The sequence below is a fragment of the Talpa occidentalis genome, unplaced genomic scaffold (genome assembly GCF_014898055.3).
Source record: "Talpa occidentalis isolate TD23 unplaced genomic scaffold, MPIMG_talOcc4v2.1 talOcc4.5, whole genome shotgun sequence".
NCBI classification, from domain to species: domain Eukaryota; kingdom Metazoa; phylum Chordata; class Mammalia; order Eulipotyphla; family Talpidae; genus Talpa; species Talpa occidentalis.
Genome location: NW_023604861.1, coordinates 49,240,279 through 49,263,415, shown reverse-complemented (window position 1 = coordinate 49,263,415; position 23,137 = coordinate 49,240,279). Strand labels below are relative to the sequence as shown.

General features: G+C 40.0%; 1 protein-coding gene across 6 annotated transcripts in view; it reads right to left on the bottom strand.

Annotated features, from left to right (window-relative positions):
• The window catches only part of B3GLCT (beta 3-glucosyltransferase), a 101,919-nt gene that overhangs the window by 61,586 nt on the left and 17,196 nt on the right, over positions 1-23,137 (bottom strand). For all 6 annotated transcript variants that reach the window (XM_037527129.2, XM_054701366.1, XM_054701367.1 and 3 more), the window contains 2 exons: positions 17,946-17,985; positions 11,513-11,622 (listed from right to left, as the gene is read on the bottom strand). In XM_037527129.2, the coding sequence (XP_037383026.1) occupies positions 11,513-11,622; positions 17,946-17,985 (150 nt within the window). The remainder of the gene's footprint in view (positions 1-11,512; positions 11,623-17,945; positions 17,986-23,137) is intronic.

Sequence of the window (23,137 nt, the reverse complement as noted above, 5' to 3'; positions counted from 1 at the left end):
CACAAAGGAAAGCAATAAAATTAGAAGTGTCTGCTCTTTTCAAAAGTTATTTAGTTGAGGGTGGGAGGCCAGGGAGAGTTCTAAGCAGATAGTGTGGTTCCATTTGACCTAAGGCAGAAAATGTACTCTTACATCTAACATTTATTATTTTAAGGCCTCACCAGCTCCTCCACACCCCCACCCCAGAACCTTATAAGCATATCTTACTTCTGAATTTGTTTTTCTTTATTTGAAGGTTACCTTAAAAATGTAACTATTGTTGGGCCGCCCTGGTGGCACAAAGGGTTAAGTCGCAGCCCTATGGAGCAATCCCCAGCCAGGGAGCTAACCCACATGGCGCAACTGACCTCACCTGTCTCACCCCCTGCTCCCCTCAGCAGTGTATTTCTTCAGTCTGCCTGTTCTGTTCCCCACTCTGTCTCTCATGAATCCTCTCACCCTCCTCTGCATCTAGCCTATACCCTGGTTCTTGTATAAAAATAAATCTTTAAAAAAAATGGAACCATCATTTATCCGTGGTTCTGTTCATAGCTCTGGTTCTTCCTTCACTCCAGTTCTGCCCTTTCCCTTTCTCTTAGCACTCATACCCACAGTGGCTTACTTTCTTGCTTCTTGTTCAAAGTGAATCCCCATTTTCCCCCTTATTTCACAAGAGAGCTTTGGTTATTTCAGGCTTTTTGTGTTCCCAATTGAATTTCAGCAATATTCATCCCATTTCTTTGAAGAATGCTATTGGGATTTTTTTTTTTTAAGATTTTATTTTTGCACAGAACTGGGATGCAGGCCAGAGGTGCCAGGGGGCAGGTGTGGTGAGAGGATTCACCAGAGACAGAGTGGGGAGCAGAACAGGCAGATGTACTGAAATACACTGCTGAGTGTGGTGGGCGAGACAGGAGAGGTCTGCTGTGCCGTATGTGTGTTAGACCCCTGGCCAGGCATCAAACTGGCATCAAACTAGTGGTGATAGAGCTGAGATTTAACCCCTAGGTCACCAGGGAGGCCCCTTCTGTTGGAATTTTTATTGGGATTTTTACATTGTAACTGCAAATTGCTTTGGGTAGGATGGCCATTTGACAACATTGATTCTTCATATCTATGAGCAAGGAATATATTTCTATCTTTGTGTCTTCTATTTCTTTTAACAATGTGTTAGTTTTCCCTGCACAGGTCCTTCACCGGTTTTGTGAAGTTTATTCCTAGATATCTAATTCTTTTTTTGATGAGACTGTAAGTGGCATAGCTTTCTTAATTTCTTCTTCTAGTTCATTGCATATAAGCAACTATTTTTTGTATGTTTTTGTATCCTGCCACTTTGCTTAACTGATTTACTGTTTTGATTAGTTTTTCCATGGAGTCTTTGGGGTTCTCTATGTATATTAGCACACTTCCAGACTTCAAACTAAACTATAAAGCCATAATATTTAAAACAGCAATAATTACAACAGCAAGATACTGGAACAAAAATAGACACACAGACCAATGGAATTGAGAGTCCAGATATAAAATCACACATTTATGGACAACTTCTTCTTGATCACAACATAAATATATGACACCCCCAATGGAACATTCATCAGTGACTGGGCTGTTTGTTCCTATTTCATGTAACAAAATCCATTTTCACTCAAATATCCACTCAAAAAGGAATTTTTTTTAGGTTAAAAAAATAAAGCCAAATCATATGCTTTGCATATAGATGCTAAGCACACAAAGAAAGTGAAAATCAAAATCAACAAAAACTATGAACCAGAGACACTTTTTGGGGGTGGGGGCGGGAGGGGAGGGATTGGGGTCAGAATGGGGGGATTGCAATTGTATGGGGAATATAAAAATAAAATTTATTAATTAAAAAAAATAAAATGAAATGAAAAAAAATCTAAAGAAACTGATTTACAAGGAGATTGACTACAAAAGTCTCTTTATTGGTTTCTGTGAGGCTTACCCCTGCCCCCCCCACACACACACCTGGCTTTTTGTCTGAGCATCTCCTTAAAAAGTCAACTTATAATTTCACATTACCCTTCCATGCCTAATGCATGGAGGGAAAAACTCAGGAAAAAATAGCACTTCTTCAAAAGCTGTATTCTTTTATCTACTGATTTATATTTGTGAACCCCATATTTGTCAACTATAACCCCCACCTCATCAATCTTACTTTTCATCCATTCCAATCTGAAGAGATGGCTATTCTACTGCTAACACATGCTTTACTTATCCCCCAAACTGAGTCTCTGCAAATTCTAGATCCTATCTGGCATTCTAAGTCAATTTTTGATAATACATATCCTCATACTCATTTGATAAAATCTTTCTTTGTCCTTTCAGGCTTCACATGCACAATTGGCATTATTTTGACTCGTGCTTTTTACCTATTGCTCTACTTCTTAAACAGCTTCAAATGTGCATCAACCCCACTCTCAGGGTCTCATGTTTGTCCAGAGATGATATTTTATGTTCAAAAAGTGACTATAGGGCCTCCCTGGTGGTGCAGGGGTTAAAGACAGCACTATCAAGCTATTGCCAGCCACTGTAGCACAAGTTCAATCCCTGCGCCGGACAGGGAGCAACACATCTGGTGCAGCATATCTCTCCTGCCTCGCCCGCTGTGCCCCTCAGCAGTGTATTGCAGTACATCTGCCTGTTCTGTTCCCCACTCTCTCTGGTGAATCTTCTCACCACCTGCACCTCTGGCTTATACCCCAGTTCTTCTATGCATAAATAAATAAATTGCTTTTTTTAAAAAAAGTGACTATAGGGCCTCCCTGGTGGCGCAAGGGATTGAGCACCACACTATGAAGCAATCCGCAGCCTCTGCAGCGCGGGTTCAATCCCTGGCCGGCCAGAGAGAGACCCACATGGTGCAGGGACCTCTCCTATCTCGCCCGCTGCTCCCCTCAGCAGTGTGTTTCAGTCGGTCTGCCTGTTCTGTTCCCCACTCTGTCTCTGGTGAGTTCTCTCACCCCCGCATCTCTGTCCTATACCCCAGCTCTTGTATGCATAAATAAATCTTTAAAAAAAAAGAGAGAGAAAGAAAATATAAAAAGTGACTATAACTATATATGTTCAGTTAATATTTGTTGAAAAAATATTTTAATACTTATTCTGGACTTCTAATTTCTGCTTAATGATATAGGCATTTATATTATAAAATAATTACCATTTACCTCATAATTCAAAGAACTAAAATATCTTTTCTGATTTTTTTCTAGCCCTTTACTCCATAGCAATCTTGAATGGTAGTTTGTTGGCTAACTGATTAGAAGAAACACATAACTATAAAATTCAAATCCATTATAAACTGCATTATAAACTTCAAAACTGGAAATGGGAATGACAACTTACAATGACCTAAATTACCTTTAAACAAGAAAAACAGTTTCTCCACGCTAATAACTCCCAGTATAGTACTAAATTTCACACAGAAAGTTAGTTCAGGCTCCTGTTTTTATATTCACATTATAAGAATGAAAAATGTTTGTGTTTTTAATAAGACCAAATTTTAGCACCTTAAGGCAAAACAGGCATAGGTAATGACTTAGAGAAGCAAAGAGAACAGCTAGAAGCAGATGCATAATCATGGAAACCATTAAATTTTTGCACCTTAATTTTTGGCAGATTTTGTAGTCAAGTGCAACCTGACAGGAGTAATGAATAAATAAACAGCAGTTCTAGACATCTGGTAGCGTGGGAGGAAAAGATATTTTGAGCTATCAGATAAATATTCCAATGATAAAACTTAGTGCTGATTCCTCCCCCACCCAGCAACTTCATGAATGTTTCTGGTCCATAAATTTATGGAGAAAACTCAAATTTCAACCTGAAGACTTCACAGTTTAGGTCCTAGGTGACATAAGGGCTTCAGACATCCTGTTTCCTTGCAGGTACTGAGGACGCATGCCAATCCAAGGGCCGGAGTCCTCCCCTGGAGCCAACTCAGCCACAGAGTTGGGGATGCCCTGCCAATTCCTGCCTTCACCTCCCTTACTCAGCTTCCAAGGCTGATGACTGAACTGTCCAGTCTTTATCAGATGTCAATTTCTTAAAACAAATTGCAGTTAATTTTACTTAGGGAACCATATCTACCTTTGTATAGAAAAGTACTTTCAGGCAAGTCCCACAGGAATAAAAAACACCGGGAAGGGGTAACCCCCTCATTTCCAGGATTCTTGGGGGAGAGGGGAAAGAAGTCAACTGAGAGGAAGGAAACACAAAAGGGACTTGCTGCAGACTTAGGGCGAGCCTGTGGGCACTGCAGGGAGAATGCTGGAATGGTGGGACTGGCTCCAGTCACACAGGCAAAGGACAAGAGGGTTGGACACAAAGCTAGTTGGGTTCCTCCTCTTTGCCTTTTCCTGATTTTACAGCATAATCTCTGCTTTTGGGCTACAGTAGAAAGTCTGTCATCTCAGCATTTTCCTTTAACTAGGGTTGCGCTGCTTTTCCATATTCCCGCCATGGCAAGTTCATACTGGCTACCAGGAGTCATGGTGATGACAGTGCCTATGGTCTGACTTGCCTCCCCTATATCCTTTGTTCAGTCTGACGTTGCATCCTACCCCCATACCTACCTTTATGAGACTGACACGCTACCTATTGCACTAAAGAGGCACCTCCATATTTACCTTTAAAAGTGCCATTGCAACCCTATGTTTTGTGCATCCCTGTGCTGAATTCTCTGAAGCTAATCATTTTTCTCTATTTTCCTGTAGTTATAGATCAGGCCACCTTATCAATACCCCCAGCTTTGTCTGTAAACCCTATGTTAGCTATGAACAACCTCTAGATCACTGAAACACTACTCATGCAATAAATTTGGCTTTTAATCACATGCAACATGGAAAACTCTAAAGAGAAAAAAATAAACCATTGTCAAGGATGGTTGCAAATTGGAAAAATCTTTCAGGCTATTTCAACTACCAAAAGACATGCTCACCCAAATACTATATTATCTAAGCCATAATAGCAATCTTTGGATTTCATAAGCAAATTAAATCCAAGTGTTAAAGTTTTCTCATAATTACTTCAGCACTCACTTCCATCCTTGGAAAGAAGTTCAGAATAAGAAAAACTGGCTATCTTATCATTAAAGGGAGGTTTCCTTATTGCTTTAGTTTATATTCCATATATTATCACAGAAAGTAAGGGCTGGGGAGAAGGGTTTGCTTAATGACATTGCTTAATTACCTGTCTTTAAATGTAAAACCAATATTGCCACCTAGTGGCAATCTAAGTCACCTACTAGACAGGTTGTCCAGTTATAAATGAAAAGGACAACAAAATTTAATTATAACATACTGAAACTGAAAAGCAGCACAGAATAATGTGCTGGAAAAGTTAAATACTTTAGGAAAATGTAACTTTTCTAAGTTTTAAAAGTTGAGAAAAATGTATCAATGAAAATGCAACCTCATATTGTATTTGTTTGGTGTTATTATACTAGGTGTCATGGGGTTACAAAGAAGAGGACGTAGTAGCCTTGTCTCCCCTGAATATTCTGAGGGTAGGACAGAGTCCTAAGGAACATAGGGTACTGTCGAGGAGCCTATGTAGAATGCCAAAGAACACTCCAGAAACTAGGACCTTTGAATACAAACATTGAGCAGGGTAGACCAAAGTTACCAGCAAAAATGCAGGAGGGAGTTAGACAAAATTAAAATAACTACATTCAGCCTTAAAAAGGAAAGAAATCCTTCACATACTTCGACATGGATGAACCTCCAGGCTAGTACACTCACTAAGTGAAATAAGGCAATCACAAAAAGACAGATACTATATGACTCCACTTTTATGAAGTGCCTAGAGTAGTCAAATGCAAAAACATAAAGTAGAATGGTGGTTGCCGGGGATGGGGAGTTATTTAATGGTTAGAGCATTTCAGCTAGGAAGATGAGAATGTTCTAGAAAATGGTTACACAGCATGAACGTACTTTATGGTACTGAATTGTACATTTAAAAATGGGTAAAATGGGCCTCCCCAGTGGCGCAGCAGTTGAGCACTGGGTTGCGAAGCTGCCCGCAGCCTCTGCAGCGCTGGTTCGATCCCCAGCTGCCGGGTGAGGGTCCCACGTGGCGCGCAGACCTCTCCTGCTGCCCGCTGCTCCCCTCAGCAGTGCACTTCTTCGGTCTGCCTGTTCTGCTCTCCGCTCTGGCTCTGGTAAATTCTCTCACCCTCCTGCACTTCTGACTGTGCCCCAGTGCTTGTATAAATAAATAAATCTTAAAAAAAAATTTATAAAAAATAAAAAATAAATAAAAATGGGTAAGATGGCAAATGCTGCTATGTCTTATCACAATTAAAAATAAAAAGAGTACCAAGAGTGGTGGCAGCAGCAACAAAGCAGCCCTTGGGGAGATGCCTGCTGGGTGAGTGCAGGGATGTGAGTCCACACAGATGCCCTATCAAATGAACAGCTTGAGATATGAGTAATGAGTCCTCTCTGGGGAACAGGACAGTAGTGATTGCTGTTTGAAAAGCTCTTCCTCAGGTTCCCTGACATTACATGACACACTGTCTCTCTGTGTCTCTGCACATCTCCGTGGAGAGTTGTTCTTGCTCTGCCCAGCACCAAACAATGGTTTCCCCATGGTCCCCGGCCCCCTGGAAGCAGTACCATCAAGCTTTCACCTACCAGACCTATGTATGCTGCTCACTCCCAAATCCACCACTATTGGGCCAAACCTTTCTCCTGAGTTTAAGACAAATATCAAGCCTGGCCAGTGACACCTTACCTGAGATTTGACCTATGGAAACCCTAAAGTCATCTGCACCTCCTAAACTATCCTGTCTCAGATGTTGTGGCCCACTCTACCACACCTCAGTCCTGGCTTCTTGACCTCTCTCAGCCCACGCCCAACCTCCTCAACCCCACTCTGGCCAGGTCTGTACCACTCTGCTAAGCTAGTCCAACCGCCTAAGGATTAGGTTCCCTGTCCCAGTTGTGGCTTTCTTAAAGCTGTCCGCTCACAGCCTTTTTTAAAACACAATGATTTTAAAACAAAGTGATGATTTTAAAACACAAATCCAACCCGGTCAATACTCTAGGAGTCTCTCCATAGCAGTCATTTTCAGCCAGGGATACTAGTAATAACAGAGGCTGGGAGTTGCTCCTACATGTCCCGGCCAGGGATCAGAGATGCTAAATGTGTTTTATATAAAAGGAATGCCTCTCAAAATACCAGCAGTGCCCCCTGAAAAGTCTGGGTTCTCAAAATGACATACAGCTCCTCTGTGGTCCAGTCCCTACACAACTTCGCAGGCTGGCCTCCCTGATAGTCCACCTCAGGACCACATGCAGTGCCCACACACACCTGGCTCTCACCTGGCTGCCTTTACCTGGCTGTCTACCAAGATAACCCTCACTACTTCCAACCCCCCTTAATATCAGCTCTATCCTCTTATGTTCTAAGTGTACAACAGAGTATGTTGATTGTAGGACACAATGTCATAATGCAAATCTCTAGTTTACTCATCTTACTTAACCGAAGCTTTATGCCTATTGCCAACTCATTTCCTCTCCCCCAGTCCCTGGTAACTACCACTACAGTCTTTGACTTTATAAATTTGACAACTTTAGATACCCAAGTAAGTGGAATCACACAGTACTTGTCTTTCTATATCTGCACTACCACCTTGCTTTCAAAGCGCCCATTAATGACTCTGTCTCTTATTCTGGACCGTGGGTTGAATACAAATTCAGAGACAAAGATAACAAGAACTAAGCCTTGATGATCCTTGTATGCCCAGTACACTCTGCCCACAGTAGCTTTGCAAATATTGAATGAAAAAAATGAATGAATATATTTTTATAGATCAGCTGAGTCCTATGTTAACAAATTCCTGACTTTGGCAGAGATGTCAATTTGTCTCCCAGTCTCCTCTCCTACCTTCTTCCTTTTAGAGATTTAGAACACCTTGAATATTGGCTGAACTCAGGTTCACTAAACATTATATTACCTTTCCAGTCTAGTTATGCCCATGTGATTAAGTTCTGGACAATGGTATCAAGGGGGAAATTATTCATTCAACTTCAAGGTCACATCTTTAAAAGGAAGCTACTCTATACATACACTGGGAAAGTTGTGATAGTGGTGAGACAGCTTTACCCACGCAAATAAGGACAAGTCACTATAGTCTATGGCCCAGTAATGAGACAGAAGAAATCTGGAGCAGAGCAGTTACCTTGTCTGTTTTAAAGAAGTTAGTAAATTTTCTGGTTCTTTTCCATACTGCCTCTCAAAGATTCACTTAGTCATGAGATCATATTTTCCTAGCACCAACTCACACACAACTATTTTATATTCTTCCTAAACTCTTTGGTTTCAAAACAAAGAGTCAGACAAAAACAAACTTTTAAACCAATCTTTGACCATGATAGAGGACGAGAGGTGCCTTGGTGGTGGGAGGGCTATAGTGACTACCCCTGAGGGGGGACCTCTTATACTGTCCAGGATGTAAGACAATGGTACTTCAACAATTAAAAATATATATATATATATAATAAATAAGACATGATTAAAAAGTCATTGGCTTAACCCAGACTTTATATATAAAAATTATCTCTGAAATGTACTATATTTTAAAACATAATTACTCATCAAAATGAAAAAAAAAACCTCTGGTTTTTTAATATCTATAAATAGCTATTATCTTTAATATGAGATATTACTAATTTTAGACTTGATAGGAAATTTTAAAATAGGTAAAATAATTTACTTTAAAAGTATATTTTAGTATGTTCAACTTCTTCTGGATTCTATTCAACTGCCAAATGTTGAATATCCACCCATAGAGGGTGCTATGGATGAAACAAAAGCAGCCAAGTGTCTGCCTTCAAAGAACTTGCAATTTAATATGGTATGCATGTGGTGGTGGGAGGGGTGGCGGGCAAAGGTGAAAAGGTGACTGTATCATAACAGAAGTAAAAACAAATGCCTAGTACAATAGAAAACAAGAGTGGGAGGGATGGAGTAATGAAATTAAGGGATTCCGTGGAGTACACATCCACTGAGAACTCAGTGGCAAAACAGAGCATTGAGCTTCATTCTGAGGCATCAAAAGCCTGTAAGGCATAGTCTCTGTAATATACACTCACTGTATCTTTATGAAAGAGATATAGCAAATACTAAAGCTAGAAAGTGAAAAGCATATATCAGAAGTTTGTGCAAGACATGGAAGTGGAACCAGAGGAAGTAATTTGCCACTGCAGGTCAGGAAATTGCCCAGACGGCTTTCATGCAGAGCTTGACAAGAAGATGAGCATCGACATGTTCCAAACCGCAGAGGCAGGGTGATGCCAGGAACTGTAAGAATCTTGAAATTACTGGCAAACAAAGTACAAGGTGGTGAGTAGTAGGAAATGAACTGGGGTCGAGAGACAAGAACCTTTGTTAACAAGTTTTGTTGCAACTGTCTTGGCAAATGTAATGAACACTGGAGGGTCCCACGGCTCTGCTGGAACCACGTCCCCTCAACTTCCTGCCATCTGCCTCGAGGAGAAGCTCCAACCACCACACATCCTCCTCCCTAAATACAAATACAACTTCAGTTTAGGTGGGAACCTGCATCCATCTCCATCTAGAACCTAAAACCAGCTGTAAGCCTCTGTAGGCACTGCACCTATAGTCTTTGCAGAGCCCCAGGGCCTCCCAAAGGAGCAGGTGCTCCCAATCTCTAACAGCACTCTCCCAGGTCTCATTTTTCCTAAAGGGAAGAAGAGAAGGGGGTTTATAATTAATATTTTTTAATAATTCATAGTTTCATATCTAAATGTCCACAAGCCTTACCCCCCCCCACTCGAAACCAAGTATTGGGAGTATTTCCTGTGCGCCCCCCCCACTCCATAGTTCCCTGAAAGCCACTCTTCTTAAGAGAGTAAAGGCAGGTTGAGGATCAGTGATGAGCACCCATCTGCACAAAAAATGGCCCAAAAAAAAAAAAAAGTCGACAAATAAGTCAGGAAGTACGTGGTGTACTCAATTAGCCTTAGTTGGCAGCAGATATAATTATGCACATAAATGGCAAGGACTTATCAGTATGGATTAAATGGAGAAGACACATAAATCAGAAACACATGAATGGGCTTTTACACAATGGAAAGTATATCTGAAAGCAAGGACATATGCAGGTGCATATGGATACCTGTGCCCTAATCACAACTGTCCTGGCATGATCATGGATTATACAACTTGGAGTAACTGCCAAGGCCTGACTGAGCTAGAGTCCATGAATGTTTGCTTCGACCCAGCGGATGCATTATTTGTGCTGCCAGATCCCCCTCCACCCTCCAGCAGCCGGTGTTGTGATGCATGTGCACCACTACCCAAGCAAATGGAAGAAGTCAGTCCAGACTACTCCATGTCTGCCCCTCTGGTGAACTCAGGAAAGGTTTAGCAGAAGAAAATTTCTAAAAGTTGTATTTCCAGACAAAGGAGAATTTTAGATTATCAAGCTGCTTCTATTTCCAATTACCAAAAACACAATCTGTCTATTCCATGAGATTCTTTTCTCTTCCTTAAGAAGCTATGATGCTCTGTGTAGGGGAACCAAAGACCTGTCATAATAGGAGGCTGGAAGGCTGGATGACTTTTATATGCAAAGCACTTAAAGATTAAGCACAATAAACCTTACTCTCAGCAGTGTCTTTGCCATGGATACCACCATGGTTCTTAATTTTTTCACTGATGTTTTCAACTCCTTATTTCCCAGTACCCACCACCAATAACAGCAAGAAAAAGCAATCCACCAAACACACACATCTCTTGTCAAAGAACTCTTGCTGAGAGGACCAAGAGATGGCACAGATCCACAGACAGGCACTTCTGTTGTGAAAGCCATAGCAATGTAGTGTAATGGGTTCCGATGAATTTTTTGGCTCAGCTAAAGACAAAGGCATCTATGTGAAAGCACAAGAAAGTGGATCTTCCTTGGCCCGAGGCTCCAGCATAATTCAGAGCAGTTTTAGATTCCATTCATGCCTATTTTCAACATTATCAAAATGTACCTGTTTATGTTGGTCGATCTTTCTCTTCATAATCCTTCTTGGATATTATATTATAAATCAAAAGTTCAATTAGAGATATCCAATTAAAACAGCAGATTAAGAAACTCATAGAGAGAGCACCCCACTAAGGTTAATGAAAATGTTATTTCAACATGAAAACTGCCTTAGAACTTGTTACCAATATTTTAAACATTAATTGTCTCTGCTATTTTAAGCTCTGCTTTTAAAGTTATTTCTTCCACTTCTTTTTATCATACTTGATGACAAAACCACAAGTCGGCCACAATTATATAATTCCCTTAAGTTAAAATATATATATATAATAATTTAAAATATGATGCTTTGAGCTTTAAAGATTAACTACCACATTTTAAATAATAATCAATACTAAATAGCAAAATGAGTCAGAAGAGCTGTAAATAAAACTGATTCTCTATAGACCAAGTACTTTGGAAAATACAAATGTATCAAGAAATAAATCTTAGCAGATACATCAAGCCACCTCTACATACCTGTGTAAGGTCTGCAGCCTGCTTTAAGATGCTTTTTTTTAATTGTTCTGCTCTCTTTGCATGGAAAGAATTACTTTGACTCTGGATGATAAATACAATTCCTTTTAAATCTAGAACCAAAAAAAAAGTAAAAAAGCTTTCAGGGATTTGTTTTTTACCAACAACTGAAATAAAAACATTTTTTAAAGAACAGCTACAAGGCAAGCCTTTAGGCAATAAGCTCTTAAGGGAAAAAATCAATTTATATGTAAGTCTAGTGACGAAATCTCTTTTTAAACTGATCTCCAAATCTTTCTTCCTAGAAGATAAGTAAATAAGCTCACTGTACTAGACCAAATCTGTGTTCACAAACTGTGACTTCGCTCTGGCATCTGTCAAAAAGAGCAACTGTAAACATGTAAAAGTATGGAAATGTCTAGAACACTAACCTCCTAGTAGCTGAAGACACAAAGTTTGCAAGTAGCCTTCTAACAATTCAGACATAATCCCACATTGTCCTGCTACGAGGTATGGATGAATTGTGTCCCTCAAATTTCACATTTTCAAATCCTAATCCCCAGTACCTCTGCATGTGACCTTATTTGGAATGAGGTCTTTACAGACATCATCAAATTAAAGTGAGCTTGTTAGCATGGGCACTAGTCAAAAGACCCGTGTCCTTCTGAAATGAAGAAACATGAACTCAGAGGCATACTCAGGGAAGATGATGTGAAGACACAGGGAGAGCGCAGTCCATAAGACAAGCAAAAATTTCTCAAAGGAAATCAGCCCTGCCGATGCCATGATCTTAGACTTGCAACCTCCAGATCCATGAGACAAATTCCTGTTGTTTAAGTCACTCAATTTGAGGTACTTTGTTTCAGCAGCCCTATCAAACTAATATACAACCTCAAAAATGTTCTGTGTGGCCCTTTAAGGAGACACTCACCAGGACTGCATATGTCCCACCAGTTTACATGAACTTGTAAATAAATGAATGACTCAATATTACCTACTTTAGCCCACAAAGCACCGAGCCAGCATTAGGTATTATTTGCAGGAAAACAGCCACAATTTCATAGTAGCAGGGTGATAGCAAGAAGTGTCAAAAAAAAAAAAAGGTCTCTTCAGCACTGGCTATATTTGTCAGTCCCTGAGAGATGCTTCAAGGCAGTCAGGCAGAGAGGAAACCCTACCTACTTATGTCATTTCTACCTGACCAGGGAAGATGAAAGGGTCTTGCCAGCAGATAGCTGCTTAGGCCCCCACACCAGAGAAGCGCAGACCTCCCCAGATTCTGAACTTATAATAAATAAATAGACAGAGCCATTGTGGCAGCACTCAGCCACCAGACAGGGTGTTGTTAGGAGGCAGATGTCACACAAATTGCAGCTTCCAGCCAGGCTTATAACAGATGAATGTGGGGACCTTTGCCCACCTGTGCCTTTCCCTTTAACACCATGACTCAGGAACAATAAAATTGGCTTCAATTTTATTGTTACAATAGTACATGTCTCATGTTCAGGTCCATAGTTCCATTCTTTTATCCATTCACTCAAATATTCATGCAACAAACAGTTCAAGAGTGAGTCATCTAGATACTAAAAATAACCCAAAATGCTCTTTGGTTAAAACTCAATAAAAAATTTAAAAGGAAATGCTGAACAACCTACTAAAATGACCTAATTCCTTTTCTGTAGGAGTTTACACAAATAAGAACATTCTACATACACATCTCTATTTTGAATCAGTTCCTTCACTATATAAATCAGGCATACAGATAAGGCTTAAACAGACCATCATATATTTCAACTGAAATGTAATCTTTTATTTGCTACATTTAAAATATTAAAATAAACTGACATAGAAAGAGTCATGAAGATTTGTTTTGGTTTACAATGGAGTAAACAAACTTGAGAAAATAATTTTTGCAAAGCTCAATAAAGTTGAAGATGCACATTCCCAACAACCCAGAAATTCCATTTCTATTAATCATCCTAGAGAGAATCTCATGTGTGGACAAGACTACATAACAAGAGTGCTCACAGCAGAATGGTGTAATAGGAACAAATTAGAAGCAAGCAAATATTTATCCGATAATAAGATACATAAATGGGAATATTATGGAGTAACAAAAAATTAACTGGCAATACACATATCAATCCAGATAGATATTGCAGATGAATACTATAAACAGAATGCTGGGAGGAAGAAAGCTGTGAAGGAATAACTATGTAAATCAATGTTTTTTAAGAACAGGAACAAAAAATACATAAAAATGGATAAACACTACATATCTACATAAAAATACATGTATGTGTAAATGGAAGAATTTTAGTAATAAATGAAGGGATAATGAAATTAGAACCTCACCAGTTTGCAACACTTGATGGATTTGGGTAGTGAGCATGCATGGCTGTTCATAGCTCAGAAACAGAGCGCACACAGTGTGCGTCTCCTGAAAGGAAACCGCACCAACTGTGAAATATCTTGCCAAAATCACTGAACCAGAGTAAAGCCTCCAATTTTCAAGAAATACAGGGAACAAAGCAGCTTATTATATGTCACCACAGAGATGCAATCAATCAAATCCAGGTCATGAAAATTCTACAGGTGAACTACCTAGTTTCTTCAACACATAAACTGCAAGAAATAAAAGGGAGATTGAAGGGGAACTTATTGATTAAAAGATACATATCAACCAACAGGAACCAATTTGGATCTTGACTGAAATGAACCAACTCTAAGATAAACTTGAAGCAATTTGAGAAGTCTGAATCCCAACTATAAATATTAAGAAATTGTTAAACTGATGATGTGACAATGAACCATGGTTATGTTTATGAAGAGAAATCTTTACCTCTTTTGGATAAACACTGAAATGCATGTGAGTAAAACTGTTCAATATCTAGGATTTGCTCCAAAATAATCTGAGGCGGGAAAGAGGGAGTACTGAAGTTGACCATTGTTGAACAGTCAACATGTGGCACATGTGGGTCCATAAAATTTATTATCCTGATTTTGTATGTTTGAAATGTTCTATAATTGAAAGTTTTAGTAATGCTTTATTTCTTAAATTAGGTGGTAAATACATGGATGCTTATTCTATTGCCCTTTGTAGCTTTTTGTATATTCAAAGCAACTCACAAGAAAATTTTTACAAGAGCAGATTCATCTGTCAAAAGGTTAATCCTGCACTCACCACAGTAACCAACTCCTGACACTCCTACCACATCAGCAAAGCTCTCACTGTTCTAACAAAGACAATAGTTCTTCCATGCAGAGAAGAGGCTATGCAAGAAGAAAAATGCAAATTCTTCCCCCCCCCTTTGGTATTCCTGAGTCATGTGCTGCAAGTTGTATTTGTTTCTTCTCTTTTTAACATGGCTTCCTGCTACACACGGTGTTTCAATCACACCTTCTGCATGCAATCACTCAGCAAACATCACTAAAGCCCCTATCAAATGCAAGGCTCTGAGACACAAAGATGAACTAGCACAGGCCAGTACCTGTGTCTGAGTCGACCTCAGCAGCCAATACAACCCAAAGCTGGAGCTGAGCATGGAAAACCAGGGAGCACAAAGGAGGGAGATACGTGCTGGGAGAATCTCTGGGAGGAAGTGTTTTTGGAGTTGCTTTTTAAAAGAGCAATTTTCTGCAGAGTCAAGCCAGAAGGTAACAGATCTCTGGCAGGGACAGAAATGGGGTTATCACAGTGTCCAGTTAGCCTTATCTCTGCAGCATCCTTGAGTGGATGAGCAGGGAGTTTGCAGGCATTTCTGAGAAAAGGACCAAGGGAACAGTCAGTGATAAAGTTAGAGAGGGAGGGTGGGCAGCCAGGTCTAATCAAGAATTTACATGCCATGCTCAAAGGCTAGCGTAGATTAACAGCTTTCAAACTAGGGAAGGGCTCGGGAGTCATTCAAAGTCCCAGAGAAGAGGGGCTAGTGGGGCCTTCACAGCAGAAGGGATGAGGCCACTGGTCCTAGGGACATCAAAAGAACGACCTCCCCAACAGAGAGCAGCAGAAGTTTACGACAGCAAGTAGAATTTAGGACCCTACCGTCAGTCAGGACTCAAGTAGATAGCACGGACAAGGGCATGTGGGAGTTTGCAGAGAAGAGGCTGAAGATGAAGGGCACACCAGTTTCTACCCCCTGATAACAGCCAATGACAGGAAATAATTTATGCCTCACTTAGTACCACTCCCATTTCAAAAAAGCAGCAGGTTGGTGGAGTTTGGTGCTACAAACAGCTCTCATGGTTATATTGCTGCACCAAGAAATATTTTCTGACATACATTTAATTCCTCACTAAATCATATTCTGGCTGAGTCACCATCCTGGGGCTCATCGTGGTAGCTGTCTCCTCTGTTTATGTCATCTAACCATTTGACCCTTGAGCTCTCATTTCCAGTCAGTGGAGCTAAATAAGAAAATTCCACTATGTTCTTCCTTATCACTTTGGTTGCCCTCCTCTAACTCACTGCAATTTGCCATCAGCAAGTCCTGTCACAACTCAAGACAGATCATCACTGTTTTTCTGCAAGAACGTGCAAGAAATGGGTCATACGTTAAGTGCCTAAAAATAATGATGAGCATGACAGGGTAGGAAAGGAAGATAAAGAAATGAGTCTAGGAGACAGCAAGGACCGATGTAGTTCTGAAGCCAGGAGGAAGCAGCAGATAGCAAAGAGAGAACCAAAAAGAGAGCAGGAAAGGATTCCTGCAGAAGAAATGCTCCTTCTTTGAAGGTGAAAGAAATCAAAGGCTATTTCTTTGGTTACTGAGCACCTACCATTTGCAACCATGTACCCTACTATGCACTCATCTTTCCTGGGGAGAAACTACCTAGATAAGAGAATTTGATCATGCTAGTATTTTTCTGTGATGTTCTACTAAAAGCTGAATAACAAGTAGCCTTAAGCCTTAAGGCTGAGGGATAAATATGCACACAAATGGATATACCATGATTTACTTGGTGAGAATAGCTGGCACAGAGCTGAAGGGGGAGAAAAAGGCTGGCCTGCCCTCGGAGCCTATCACCCAGCCCTGAGTACTGTGACACCAGGAGCTAAAGGCTGACCCTATTGGGGCAGCTGCTCAGTAACCACCTGGTCATAGAGACTCACAGTTGCGGCAAATAAGCCCCCTGGTTCTTTTTGAGATGAACTGATATCAAGCTAATTATCACGAAAGTTACCATTTGCCATTGCAAGGATATAGATTTACTTGTCCAAAGTAAATTTCTCCTTGGTATTTTCAAGCCCATGTTCTAGACTGAGGTCATTAGTTTATTAAATATTTACTGCAAGACACACCTACTCCCTTTAAATAAGCATGGGAATTCCTAAAATCACCAGGGTTGGCAGCAGAGAGAAAAACTCCACAAGAATGTTTAAATGTAGAGAAGAAAAAGCAATGAACCAGTATGGCGCCTTAAGGCTGCTCTCAGAGTCTACAGACCCAATCCATGCCCTATGGTTAACTTCATGTTACAGACACCCCCACAGGCCCCAGCACAAACCCCTACTATCCAAGGAGGCACTCACCAATACTCCTCAGAATCCAGGTCTAAGGAGGGAAGAACTAAAAAGGAAAGTGTCCCTTCTCCCTTTAGTCTATGTCCACCTTCCGGGTCGCCATGGCCCACCTGGGCATGACTGACAAAGTTCACAACCTTCAGGGAGAGACCCACCCTTACCCAGAAATATGGCCTTCCTTTCCCATCAACACACTGGGGCATGCTGCCAGTGGAATACCAAAAAGTCACATCTCTGATACATATGAGGGGGAAAAAATGTGTTTAAAAGTGAATGCAACAGTGCCTTTCCACTTGCTAGATCGGATGCTGCCTGACTCATGAATTATTTAATAAAGTCAATTACGTCTCTAAAAAATAAATAAATAAAAGTGAGTGCCAATAAGAATGTATATGGACGTGGCTGTAGTACAGTGTGTCTGCAAGGCAACAAGAAGCTGCTCCCACACCAGGGATCTCAGGAGGATTCTGACAAAGGATGCCCTGAAGGGCAAGTGGTGTCTAGGGGTGGGGAGGGCGAGGGAATGGGGGGGGAAGCTGGCTCCAGGCAAAAGAGGGTACAAGCAAAGGACATAGTTCGCCCTTTGTTTCCAATAAATGTGAGCACCTCCCAACGGAGACCATGTCTCATCCCTGTAGCCCGGATGGTGCCTACCTGGCCTGGCAATCTGCCCTTACTGGAAATTCAAGAAATAATGGCTGAGGCAATTAAATCCAACATATTAGCTGTTACTTCAACACATAATTTATGCCAATATGTTAACCTGAAAAGCATTCTCCCTGTGTCTTTATGAGGGTAAACACTGGGTTAGGCCAAAGGAAGAGCAGCTGAAAAAAATTCACCACACTGAAATACAATTTGCAAGAAATATACCTCAGTACATATTCTTAAGTTTTAAAAATAATTACTTACCTATGCCATTTTTCCTTGATACACCAGTTTTCTCCAGGTTCTGTATTTAAATAAAAGAAACAACGATAAGTCTCATCACATAACAAAGCTAGTAATACCCTGACACTTGGGTGGAGGGAGACATTGAAGAGGAAAGCTTAAAACTGCTTCCCTAAAGAAATAGAACAAAACACAAGAGGGATAATAGAGTAATGATGTTGCTCCGTGTCAGGACAGAGTCTCCTATGGAGACAACTGTCCCTTCCCTACATAATCTTGGGCAAGTCACTTAAATGAGCTGCGGCTCTTTCCTCCTGTGTAAATTGGAGCTACGACTTGCTGGTCTATAGAGTTCTTGGGAGGGTTAATTATTTTTTTATTTTTTTAATTGGATTTTTTAATTGACATGACCTCTCCTCCCTGAGAAGGTGCACTGAGGCCTAATCAGGGCCCTCGAGGTGATCAGCCTGTGGTTCATAAGACTTCAGGAACACAGAAGGGGAGCTCAGAGTCACAGCACTCCAGACACAGACATCCAGACCTGGGCACAGAAATGCCTGCTCTTGTTCCCAGTAAATCAGGGGAAGGGCTCTCAAAAGATTTCTCTGACAAAGTGCGAAGTGTCAGCAGCTAAATCTGCCATTTTCATTGTCGTCTCTGGCAGACAAGGAAGGAATTTTCTCGCTAATTGCCCTTTTCCGCTTTCAACAACCATATGCTATAATTATGACAATTGGACGGTGGCAAATATCCTTCAATTTTCTTCACAGACTGCAGCAAGAAATGCAGTCTGAGCCTTTAACAAAATCAGAAACAGCTTAAAAGCCAAAACACAGCCACACTTAGACTGACAAAAGGACTGGGGCAACGGACAGGAAGGGAGAGCAAAGCGTAACATAGCAGCTACCTCCGGCAGCATTTTTCTAAAATTTTCTTTGTCACAAGAAAATACCACTCAGCAGAGAACCACCTAATTATGTGTTGGTTTGTTATACTTCAAGATCAAGTGACAGTTCACTTAATTCTGATTAAAAAAGAACATCCTTTTGAGAAGAGCCCATTAAAAAGATGAGCAAGGTCAACCCCTACATGTGCTGAACCAAAGTCACGTTATCACCTTAAGTTAGCATGGGTGGACTCACCACATCACCCTTCTCTCAGCAACACTGTTGGCCAGGAGAACAACCTGCTCTAAGGAAGGAGCACTAGCCTGGGGGCAGTGGTACTGCTGGCTGCCACCGTTACCCTGCCACTATTCCTTGGCCAAGCTGTATTCTCCTTAGCAGGTCACAACTTTGTCCACCTGACAAGGATCACAGAAAATTTAAAATTTTATATCTAAAATATAGCACTGGAATGAATAAAGAAAATGCAGCATGTACCTACGACAGAATATTATTCAGCCTATGGTAAACGTGGGTGAATCTTGAGGACATTATACTAAGTGAAATAAGTAAAACATACCAAGTGAAATTTTATACTAAGTGAAACAAATACTGTATGATTTCTCTTATATGATGTTTCTAAAGTAGTCAGATTCACAGAGACAAAGTAAAAGAGTGATTGTCAGGGGCTTCTGGAAAGGAACACAGGAGTTGTTTAATGGGGACAGGAGTTTTGATTTTGTAAAATGTGAAAATCCTGGAGATTGCTTGCACAACAATATGGATATACTTAATGATACCTAGCTGCGCACTGACAAACGGCTGAAGTGAAATTTTTATGTTATGTGTATTTCACCAAATTAAAAGCAAAAATTAACAGGACTGAAGATGATCCAATTTAACAGATGAGATAATGGAGGCTCAAAAAAGGTGAAGTATCCAGTAGTCACTCCAGTCATACGCTTCAGAACGAGGGTTAGAACTCTGGTCTTTCAACTCCTTTCCAATGTTCCTTTCAAAGTCCTATGATAACTCCTGCCCAGTCTTTCTCCAAAGACGTTCTTCAGAAAACCTGCAGCAGTAGATGTGAACGTAATCTGAAAGTACACTACAAGTGATGCCAGCTGCAAAAGTCACCTTCACCAACAAGTTGAAAAGCAAAAAATAACCTGACTCAGTGTTTCCAGACTGAGTAAATTTTAAACAAGCTGGAATACCAACTGAATTTGCTACCAGATATCTTTAAAACCAAAGAAAAGCAACCAAAATTATGTATCTCTCTATTTGTTATTAAGCATTGTAGTTTCGACTGGCTGACACGACACAATCAGCCATTTCAAATGGCTTAATTTATAAACTATAAAAATAAAATATCCAAGGAATGGCTGAATTGGGTGAATTGAAACAGAACCAAAATGGTCTTAAGTAATTTCCCTTTTGAGAAAGAAAATTATACTAAATGAATGAATTGATAAACATTTAAAAATCTGTCTTCAGTTTCTTTTTTGAAAAGGCTTAGTTCTTCCGAAGAAGAAACACATGGTTTGTTTTATTATCTCTGCTGCTGCATGTTTCTTACACTGACTATCAATATCAATCAAAATGTGCTCACTGTCAAGGTTTTTATAAGTCAACTGAATTGCTATTCAGAGAGGAAAGGGATTTGTTCCTAATGCATCTACCCCACAGGCAGCTCCTACCCTACACAGGAAATAACAAATCCAAGTCCCCTTTTGGACAGGTTTTATTTTTTAAGCACAATAGATCTGAACACTTGCAATCCATACCTATAATATTAGTTTATAAATTCCTTATTAAAATAATATAAACTATACTTGAAAGAATTTGTTAGGAAATCTTTTAAAAAGAGAAAGAAGTAAAATGGCATCTCCTACCTACTGACAACTACTACCACCTCCCAGATTCTGAATAAAATTAATTAATCACAATGTGTTCATTAATGCGCTTGGTTGTGAGCTGGTCCTGTGTTCTAACTCTGCCTCTACTACTTATCAGGCTTAGGCCTCAGTTTCTTATCTATGGAATAGGTATAAGAATTATAAAACCTATTTCACAGGGGTGTTGGAAAAATTCATGTTGTATTTTTTCTGCGTTTTTCAAGTAAAATGCGTCAACAATTCCAACAGCCCAATACAAAGCTAATGAAGGACAGGCTTCCCTAAGACACGTCACTTTGACACATATATTATTTCAAACGGAGGTCGACTGAAGCCCTTTTGAGAAACTTACCATTCCCTTAACTACCTAGAAGAATGAAAATTGAGAATACTACCCAGAATTAGGGTTTTTATCAGAAATACCTTTTTATCAGAGAAACCTATGTATATGGCAGAGCAAACAGCATCTGGATGCCATGTGAGCCCCTCCCTCTCCTTGAAGCCCCCAGGCCTCGATCCCATTTCTTAGCTCAGGACATACAGCCTTGGTTTGCCCCATTGCACATCCTAGTATATCCTCTATATGTTTGTAATTAAATTTGTCCTTTTCTCCTACTAATCTGTCAATGTTAATTTGATTACTCAACCAGCCTGAGAAGAACCTAGAGAGGTAGAGGGAAATTTCTGCCCAAATTGTTTGTCCATAGCCTCATTCTCATCATCATTTATTTCGTAAGTTAACTACCACCATATAAAAAAATTTAACTGATAAAAACAGTAAGGTTTATAGTTTCTCTTTTTCTTCAAGAAACCATAGCCTTAGGAAAGGCTGCATAATTCATTTTTTGCAATCATAATAAGTAAACATTTAAATAGGGCCGGCACTATTCTAAGTGATGGACACAGAGACATGTCTTATTATTCAGTGTTACAGATGAGCCTCGTGAGGTTCAGTAACTCCCACAGCAGGTCACTGTTGGAGAAAGGATGTGAATCAGCAGTTGGGCGCCAGTGTCCAGCTCTGACTCAACATCATGTAGGACACAATGTCACAAATCTCCACAGGACCTAAGACTAAGCAACACTACAGGCTGAAGACAGGTATGTGCCTAGAGCAGGTAAGCTCCCATGAAAGCTGGGGAAGGTCAGAATCAGGGACGGTAGTAGAACAGACACCCAGGAGAGGAGTCTGGGGCCAGACGTCAGCCATGAGTGGTAGGGCCAGGCTCAGGCAGCACTCAGAATCTGAAGTGAAGCCACCTGATGCCAACCTGAACACTGTGTGGGGAAAGACTGTAGCCCTGAGTAGGACTGGCCCACCTTCTAAAGACAGACCTCTAGGGACCCCTAACTAAAGCAGGGTGCAAGGACATGAGGACAGAAGGTGCTTCTCTGAGCAGCAAGGACTGGGCAGATTCTGATCAGCTCACCAAGGATGATAAATTAGTAAAAACCATAAATTAATGTGGTTATTGTTAAGATCCTTAAATCTTATCTCTGGATTCATCCATAGACTATGGAGAACCTTGGACAAAAGGATTCTCTTCTATCCTCTCCCTCAGGTATAGTGTACAGTAGACATTTTATCATTGCCTCTCCTCATGGAATTAGCTGCTTCTTGTGGTCTTGTGGCCTCAGTACAGATGGGCTTAAGGACATTTTTTAAGGGCTTTAAAACCTGTGCATGAAAAATGACACTAAGATATGGGATTTACCTTATCTCTGTATTTATGTATGTGTTTAAGACAAAAGATATATATAGTCCTCATTTGAAAAGATTAGTTAAAAATCTGTATTTGGAAATACATGTTATATTTTCTAAATTCATAACATAAAAATTGTAATTCCTTGTTAAAACCTTTTGGTAGCACTTTATAATTGTTTTAAATGAGCCTCATTATTGCTCTCCCCTATACCCCTCCACTCACAGTCATACACACACACACTCTTAGACATTACTGCATGTTGTGTGTAACATAAAATTATAGTGTGAAAAATTAAAGGGTTCAGAAAATTTGAATTCTAACTTCACCTTTTAATAGTCACGTGAGCTTGGTCAAATCACTTAATTTCTCTGAGGGTGAATTTTCTCTGCTATACATGGAAATACCTGCTTTGCTTAGCAATAATAGCATTATTGAGAAGATCAAATTCAATGAAATGTCCAAAAATGCTTTATTAATCATAAAAGGTCTTAAAACTAAAAGGAAATATTAATATTTCCCCTATGTAGGAATCCCATAGTATAGTTAGAACAGATAATATTCTATTAATAAAACAAACATTCTATTAAGAAATACTACTATGTTAAATGTGAGGTACAAAATAAAGTCAACTGAGCCTTAATTAACATGACAAGAATAACTCTTCTTTTTAAAATAGTGTTTCTCTTTCTTGTATGCTAAACTGACCTAGTGCAAAGCCCAAACAG